The 9,128-nt window shown below is 32.9% G+C and overlaps 1 protein-coding gene across 1 annotated transcript; it reads right to left on the minus strand.

Moving 5' to 3' along the window:
• On the minus strand, window positions 1-8,895 carry LOC144344838 (folylpolyglutamate synthase, mitochondrial-like). Its single transcript, XM_085491869.1, has 7 exons — window positions 8,803-8,895; window positions 3,308-3,472; window positions 2,975-3,052; window positions 1,377-1,521; window positions 853-951; window positions 429-580; window positions 1-27 (listed from the first exon to the last, which is right to left on the minus strand). Exons 1-7 carry the CDS (start codon window positions 8,893-8,895, stop codon window positions 1-3), a joined length of 759 nt encoding a protein of 252 aa, XP_085347995.1.
• Window positions 8,896-9,128: the final 233 nt, after the last annotated feature.

The following is a 9,128-nucleotide window of genomic DNA, read 5'->3' on the forward strand; positions in this document are numbered from 1 at the left end:
TTAGCCAATTAGCCGTTTCTCATCTAACTACAGATTGAGAGAAAAAAAGTGTTTACAATTCTCCGTGATCAGCAAGTCCAAGATTGTTGCTGTGTTATCATATCAAATCTACGAGCTAACTATGCTCTACATTTAAAAAAATGTTGGATATTAAATTTAGTATATTTTCTATATTGTTAATTATTATGTTTAAAAAACCAATTTACTTGTAAATAAACATTAACGAATCCCATAGCATGTTCATCTCGGGATTTAAATTTAATTATACAACCTACTGATATAAGCACAGTGCTCGTCATCAGTGTGCAGTGTTTTATAGAGTGGAAGTTGTCCGGGGAAGTCGTCATGTTTACGGTTTAATGTCCATGGAGAGTTAATTGTATAATGTTAGTGAATGTACAGCTATTTGAATGTTTCTCAATACATACCCTAGTAATTGTTTTTTCTTGTTCTGCTGCTTGTTCGAACCATTTGATACAGGTTCTGGTACTAAGTTGTGTATGTGCCCCATCCATATAGTATGTAACATTTTCACGTTTTATGATCTGTGAACGTGCAGGCCAGAGAGAGTTTCGTAGTCCTGAATTATTTAATGATAACAAGTTATTAAATACCATGTTGGAGAATCCATTCACGACATATTTTAACATGTTAGGTCCTTGTACATCCATAACGAAATGCTGTTCTGCTGAAGAGAGGTCTTCTCTGGTAATAAATACCGAGCATGATCATCATGACCAAATATTTGGATTGGGGAATAGGTAAAGTAAAAGTGCACCATTGGATTGATTAGTTATGTAATGTAATCAATGAGATTAAGTCGACTGTATATTAAAATATTGCAATTTTTACCAATTTTAAACGTGTCTGATAACTTGAGTGATGGGGCTGTTAAGGTATCCACGATGTCGGTGTGAACTATTTCGAAATCTGTTTTCTTGCCAAGGATATCTAGGAAACACAGTGGAGATAACATTGTGCATAAGAATTAGAAGAAAGACGTGTATATAATATCATGCCTTTAGTTTAATTAATGCATGTCATATTTCATAACTACTGCCCTCTGTGATGAAGTTGCCAGTTCTTACATTATCATAACAATCTACTGACAAATACTGCATATTTGTAAAATCTAAATTATTAAGGACTATAATAATAATGACTATAAATAATTGTACTTATTCTCAGGAATATTAACAATTATAATTTTGAATAACGTCTTAATGGCATTATTCATCATATAATCAACAGAACTGTGGTTAATTTTGTATATCGTTACATATTAATTACATAATTTGTTCTTTTAAATTGAAGTTGGAATATACTATTTTTTAAATATGTAATTGTATCAGCACTAAGTTAACGAAAACACATACTTGCTTCATGCTCTTCGATCCATGTACGGCATAACTGTATTGCTAATGATGCATTTCTGTGTTGATGCTCTCCTTGTATACCTAGCTCTATAGCTTGTTCTTGCCAATCGTAGTCACCCAACTCAGGTACGATTTGAAGTGGTGCCTGTCAGTATGAAACATCCATTAACATATTTTATTTGATGACGATAAGTATTAGTACTTGAACAATCACAAATTATTATTTGATAATAACATGACAGAATTATGAAGAGCTTTAGGACATTTCAAAAAGACAAACCTCTACCACAGATAACTCCACTCTATTGTATCATTCATATCTCTCCTAAAATCCAATTGTTTGGTTTATGTTTCAAGAAACCCCTTCTTTATAATTAAGAACATTCTTTGTGAACTTTATGAGATATCTGGCAATAACTACATGATGTAAATGTCAACTAACCTCTTAAAGATTGGGGCATTTTTTTTCAATACAGAGGCACCCCTTCTGAATATGTCATTGGTATGTAAATTTATTTCTTTTTAATTTATAAATTGAGTCCTAGTGTCACTTTTCCGTTTTTGAATTGTAGACATTCTTAATAAATTAATAAACAAGTTATATAACACCAATCACTCATACATTAGATAATTTTTAAAAAAGCTTATCCAAATTCACCACATGGCTTGTTTATTCAAATCCGAGTCTCACTTTTGTTATAAAATAAAAGCTATTATTAAGATGATTATATCATCTGCACTGCACATAGTGGTTTTAAGAAGTGAATATACGACAATCAGTGAATCACGTCTTATCAAGCTCGTCTTTTACATGTTTTTAAGGTAGATATGTACTACTATTCGCCATGTCATTCTATAGAACTTAACAAGTGATGCAGCGAATTATCAGTGGAAAGTAGTAAAATGGGGACTAATCATTTGATATACAGTACTAGATATTACATCACCATCATATGGGTTTAGTGGCACCAGACTTTTTTTAATTTGAAGCAGGGGCTTCATTGCCTCACGGTCCCTTTTACACAATATGTTACTAGCAAATTTAAAATTCTCATCGCAACCACGATGTAGTAACCACAACTTAAATCCCGATTTGCCATACATCACGCATACCCACTGATTGTAATACTATTTCAATAACATTTTGTTCTTGTTCTGACTGGGAATGTTTGGTGCCATTACCTCATGCTTCAATTTTTTTGTTTCATTTTTAGTTTCGTTTTTGGCTACAATCCAGAAATGACTAGATTGCATCGGAGTAATATAGTCAGACAATAACCATTATTTCTGATAATTAATTTCAAACTATCTATAATATTGTATAGTACAACTTGGACGTCTTTTACTAATCTTAATTAATCTTTTACCTCCCAAATCTAACCGTCTTTAATTCTGAAATTTGACAAAACATTAAGAAACTAACAGTTGCCTATGCAATGTCTGGCATTTGTATCTCAAATCATTGCAATTATTGGATTCTGGTAAACTATCTACTGTTTTTGATAATTTCTCACAATTCCCTGTACTGTCATAAGTATGTCAGGATGTACCATTAATTATAGAAACTGGTGATACAGTTTTATAAAATGCATACATACGTGTAGTTCTTTTGCTCTTGCAATTATAGTATCGGTGGCTTCTTTTGACTGTGGGACTGTAAAAGCTGGTCGACCCGGCTAAGGGATAACATAGTTGAACATTTAAAAATGTTTAAAGTCATCCATTCATCAAATATCAAATATATAAAAAGTTATTGAATATATTAAACATTATGAAATATTGTAACCTGGTAATATTAACACAATGATCATTGAAAATTATGCATACATGGTGCAAAATTTGTTTTTCTTAATTGCTTTTTAAATTGATCAAACCATTACACAAAGATTATGACACCTGATGTTCCTACAATTTACAAATTGTTTGCCTACCTTGCATATACCGGCTTTATGCCAAGCTATTTTATCTAGCGTGTTTCCCAATATTTGAGTATGATCAAAGTCCACTAGGTTAATTCCAGTGACAGTTGGACGTCTCACCAAGTTAGTACAGTCGTAGGTGCCTCCCATGCCCACTTCCAAAATGACAACATCAACCTACAATGATAATCAAAAATACATAACATATCAATACAGTACAATACAATGTTTTGTCAATATCATGTGACCGTAATATATGTTTAGTTAAATTGTTTTTATATATTGTTTTTCTGTTATGTCAATAAAAATAGAAAATTGCTGAATGTGAAACGTGATATAATGTTGTAGCTCCCAATAAATTGAGTCGATAGTACACCATGATATATATTTAACTTTCACAACAAAATAGACATTTCTAGAACTGGGCGTCTCAAGCGCTTTTTGTTGAATGAATTAATCAGCCGATTAATGTATGAATCGATCAAATTAGTCACGAGTATTACTCGGTACTCATTCATTCGAATAAGCATACTATTGTATAATACGTTCGCTGCATGTTGATATTTCTAATAATACATGTTAGTAATGAAAATGACATGGGTGCCTTCTTAACTGCAATAACACAATTTTCCAGCGTTTGGGCAGGTAATTCTAAAATTTTAGCAATTCTCCCTAAATTTTAAACTGTTACGTTTTTTGTGTTTTTTCACAATTTTTGTTTTAGCCATCATAGGAAAATGAAATTTATTCAATCCAATTTTTTGTTTGTAAAAGTCCAATGCAGAATATTTATTGAAGTAGATTGTGAATATTTTCACCAGACCAACAAGCACGTAAGCATTATTATTATACATCTGTCACCGTAACGCAATAAGTTACAGCGTGTCGTAATTTTGCGGTATCTTACGGGGTATTTTCACCCTACCATATAAGGAAATGCAAATTCTAAATATGGAAAAATTACGCGCGTAAGCGTCCTCTAATAATAAAAACAAGCATGGCTGCCACCAGGGTTTGACCGGACTCCAGACAAAGAAGTTCGCTGATTTCGGCATTCCCGGGATGTATCCTTGGAACGAAAACATGTACAATGATAAGGTTATTACGAGGATACCTCAAAAACTATGCACCCAGACAGTATGCCGTCGCATCGAACTCTGCTGCGCGTCGGTCGATAGTTCCGCTGTACTGTCTTCATGCATACTTTGAGGTATCCTCGTAATAACCTCATTTATTAGGCTTTCGATGATTTTCTGCATCGAAAGCCTTTTGTAATTGTAAAGTCTTGTAACTCTTCTTCTCAAAGACGGCTTGCCCACTTGACGTAAAACTTTACAGAAATAATCTATATGCAATTCTCTAAAACTTCAAAGTTTCCGATTTTTGATATGTGACGTCATTTGGCCGCCATTTTGGATTATAGGCCGAATTGCACACATTTCTGAGGGTCTGAGTGCTCCCAGTTTTTTATGGTAGCAGCAGTGGAACAAGGGCTACAAATATTATCAAAAAAAACTTTAGCGGTCACGTGACTTTTTTTACTAGTATGTTCAGAATTTTTTTTTTGCATCTCATTTGCATATTTTTTTGACTAATTCACTAACCCTGCATATATTTTGAAAGTTCAAATGCCATAGTATTTATTTTTCCAAACGGTTTCTCCAGGCGACGAGCCGTTTTTTAGAAAATGATTTTAGAATGTTTTTTCAAATTTTTTTTATTGTACCATGCAAAGCATCATGGGAAAGGGGGGAGGGCCCTGTACATTCTGTTTGAAATATCCCAAGCACTATCACAGATAGGTACATGCAATCAGTGCAATATTAAAGCTATGGGATAAGAGATGTGACTAACACAGTAAATGACCATATATGGTCATGTGACCTCATTAAATATGCAAGTCCCTAATATCTCAAGTACTATTCCATGTACAAACATGGAACGAACGTTACATTGAAGACAATGGACAAGAGAATTAACTAAAATATTTGTTGACCATATATGGTCATAGAACTCATTAAATATGCATGTCTCTAAATTCTCAAACACTAGTGCATATACAAACGTGGGAGTAGCGTTATATTGAAGGCAATGGACAAGAGAAATGGGTAAAATGTTCACTGACCATATATGGTCATAGAACTCATTAAATATGCATATCCCTAATATCTTGCAAGTACAAACATGGAACCAATGCTATATTGAAGGCATTGGAAATAAGAAATGGCTAAAATGTTCAATGACTATATATGGTCATAGAACTCATTAAATATGCATATCTATAATATCTCGATCACTATTGAAGTTAGAGATATGAAAATAACGCCATATTGAAGGCATTGTACAAGAGAAATTGCGAAAATGTTCAATGGCCATATATGGTCATAGAACTCATTAAATGTGCATATTACTAATATCTCAGGCACTATTGCAAGTACAAACATGGAATCAATCCTATATTGAAGGCATTGAACAAGATAAATTACTAACATGTTCAATTACCATATATGGCATATAATTCATATAATGTAATCAGTTCACCATGCTGTGACTAGATCAACATACATTGTGATAGATTTGCCTATAGTATATAGTAAACGGATCACAGTACATGTCTCCATTACCCTAGATATCATAGAAGTGTAATGTCATAACTCTGTTGCATAAATGCAATTCAGCGCTAACACAGGCATAGCATCGAAAGCCGGTAATCGCTGCTTGCAGCTATATTTATTATTATTATTATTATTATTATTATTATTATTATTATTATTATTATTATTAGTGTTATTATTATTAGTAGTAGTAGTAGTAGAAGTAACTTTTCAATCGCAGTCAGACAAAAACAACAACGCAACTTAACTAAGAAACAATAACGTGAACGTTAAACAAAGAGGTCCTTCAGGTGGACCAGACTATCTGGTTCTCACCACAAGGGGTTACGATCCCCCCTACCAATCCCTAAGCAGAAATAAAACACACTACAATGTTTAAAAAACTACGTGGACCACACTACTGGTAAATAACTGACTACAAGGAAACGTGTTGTTATAAGGTTCTTTATTAAAAGTAAATGGGATCATAAGATCAACGTGGCAGCATGTGAATACGTGTAACACCCTACGTAGCGTACTTGGTGCTCGATGACAGACTCACCGGGAAGTTCGTAACCATTAATATTATTATGTAAATTAGCTCTTTGTGTAAATCAAAAAACGCTCGACCAACTTTAGGTGATATAAAATGTAAATATCTCAAAGGTCCACATTGTTTTATGAAACCATTATAAAACATATATGAGCTGGAATGTACTAGTTAGGTATGCTAAGTGGTTAAGATCAAAATTCAAGCAGTAAACGAGAGCTGGAGGTGTTCTTGGTAACCATGCTAATACGACCAACCAACCGGAACGTTTTGGGGGAAGCTAACATTGAAGATAAGAATATATTATATTGACTACTAGTTATTATTATTACTTTTGTCACGTGTTTGGTTTTAATTGAAAATCCGCGTTATCTACTATAATTTCACGAGCGCAGTTCTTTCGATAAAACTCTTTGGTACTATTTTTGAAATGTGTTCCACGCACTGTAAAAGTGTTTCAAAATTTAAATTAATTAATAAAAAACATTACCACATAAACTGTTTTCCTTAAAACCGCAAATGAGCTATAGTATAACAGTATTGTTAGAAAAATAATATTTGTTTCTGTTTTGGTGTAAAATATTTAAAGTGTTTAAGCTTATCCCCAATATAATTCGCATAATTGTGTGATACAAACACCTGTGTCAGTGTTTTGATTGCAATATTTTGGGAATGATACTACAGTGTGTGTTCCAATCAGAAACACGTATTGAAAAATGTTATTGTTATTGTTGAAGTGTCTTTACTAGACATACATTTTTGAAAAGTGTTTGCATCAGGAGCATATATTGAAAAGTGCTTATTATCACAACACTTTTAAAAGTGTTTTACTAGGCTCATATTTTGAAAAGTTTTTCCACAAGTAGCATGTATTGGAAAGTGTTCAAGTAGGAGTGTGAGCTGAATCAGTGTGTATTTTTTAAAATTGAAACCTTTCGTGTAACTGTAGAATCAATGCCTAAATATTGTGAATATCAAACAATAGCATCTTCAAACGTTTTTCTTTTACATAAATTAAAATACCAAATTTTTTGCACTGTGGTATTTTTGCCTTTACTCTATTCTAACCCCATTTTCATATAATCCACAATTCTCTGTATGCTTAGTACGCACTACATCAATTTCATCTTATTCACCTTTCAATTTTCTATCCTTCCAATGGTTTGATTTCATCACATAAAAAAAATATCCCCTAAAACGGAAATGTGTGGTATTTTAAAATGGTATATATTTGCTAATATTTTATTTTTGTATTAACTATGCAGTCACAGTCAATAATAATCGTTGTGGTTATTATAGTTGCGTACCAAAGACTGTATACAAAAGTGCCCTGTACATAAACACCTTATGAACCATGCAAAGTCGGATATGTTAATTTGAAACAGCATATGTGTGCTTTTTCTGCAAAGTACTTCAAGATTAAAACAGGTTGACAGAAAACTGTTTTAGTAACTCCCATTACATGAATACAAATGTGTCTTATACATTAACACTTAGTAAAATATTTAAAGTCTAGGGTTTTGTGCTGAGACATCCTTGGTGCTTCTGCTTTCTGAAATACTGAAGTACAAAAACATGTAAGAATGCTGTGACGTGATTCGAACTACCACCACCATTTACGGAATGCAGATTGTCAAACCCCATTAGGCCATGTGTCTTTATTTCAAGTTGTACTTGTAGGTTGACAAATCCATATAATAGTACATAAAAGTATTTCCTTCACAATCTGGTGCTTGGAATGGTACTGATATGTTGCTAACTGATTTATGATCCGAACATCATAAAACATAAAACTATTTCCCCATGCGTTAAATTGTGTTTCTACCTTTGGTCGTATAGTTAGGTCAATAGCACATATGCCATAATGTTTAGCCCAGTTCCCATTTAAAGTCACAGACTATAGTTTTGTTTCACCCAATTGAGCTACTACTGCTGCCATAAAATTGATTGCATCCACGAATGCCCTATAGATAAACACTTTAATGACACATTTATGTCCCTGTAAACACTCAGTGTTTTATTTCGAAAAAGTGTATTTTTGTGTATTATGCATGTAGTAATACATGTCCATAACAATCCAATTTCTGATCCGATAAAAAACAACAGACTTGCAGCCATCTAGATGTTTGCCCACATTACTTTATCTTTGGTGTGAATAAAATTTTCCCTAAAAAAAACTACACAAAATACTCGTGCAGGATATTATCTCTATCATATTGTTTTTAAATCATTAAATATATCTAGAAAAAATAAATTGTCATTCACTGAAAGTAAAGCTGAAATAACCGATTGGTAGCAAAATTTTTAATAACGATTTTTTGTCTTATACCGAAAAAAAATAATTTGAAAATATCAATATAAACCTCAAATGGTATCCATCCCATAGCCCCTCTTGCTATACCAATATGTGTCCTTGTAGGTAGGTAGTCGGGCAATCCGTGTAGGTTTTGCTGCATATTAATGCACTCTACCCATAGATAGCTTTTCTCTGTGTTAGATGAATTGTTCATAACTCGCATCCAGGGAGGATAGAGGTGCACATATAGTTTCCCATTGTTTCGTACATACAATGGGATTTAATTATAAAGGGTGAAATTTATTGAATACAACGAGTTCATGATTTTCGTTCTATTATTCTTCCAAAAATATCAATAAATGGTTTACCTGAGTTTGTCCAACTATTCCTTGT

This window comes from Saccoglossus kowalevskii, chromosome 17 (assembly GCF_978046115.1).
Source record: "Saccoglossus kowalevskii chromosome 17, keSacKowa6.1, whole genome shotgun sequence".
Classification (NCBI taxonomy): Eukaryota; Metazoa; Hemichordata; class Enteropneusta; family Harrimaniidae; genus Saccoglossus; species Saccoglossus kowalevskii.

Coding starts and splice junctions, on each gene's coding strand:
- LOC144344838 (XM_085491869.1), bottom strand. CDS start 8,895: ATGCAGCAAAACCTACACGGATTGCCCGACTACCTACCTACAAGGACA. Junction 1,522..2,974: donor CAAGAGCAAAAGAACTACAC/GTATGTATGCAT, acceptor TCATACTGACAG/GCACCACTTCAAATCGTACC. Junction 581..852: donor ATCAGACACGTTTAAAATTG/GTAAAAATTGCA, acceptor TAAATAATTCAG/GACTACGAAACTCTCTCTGG.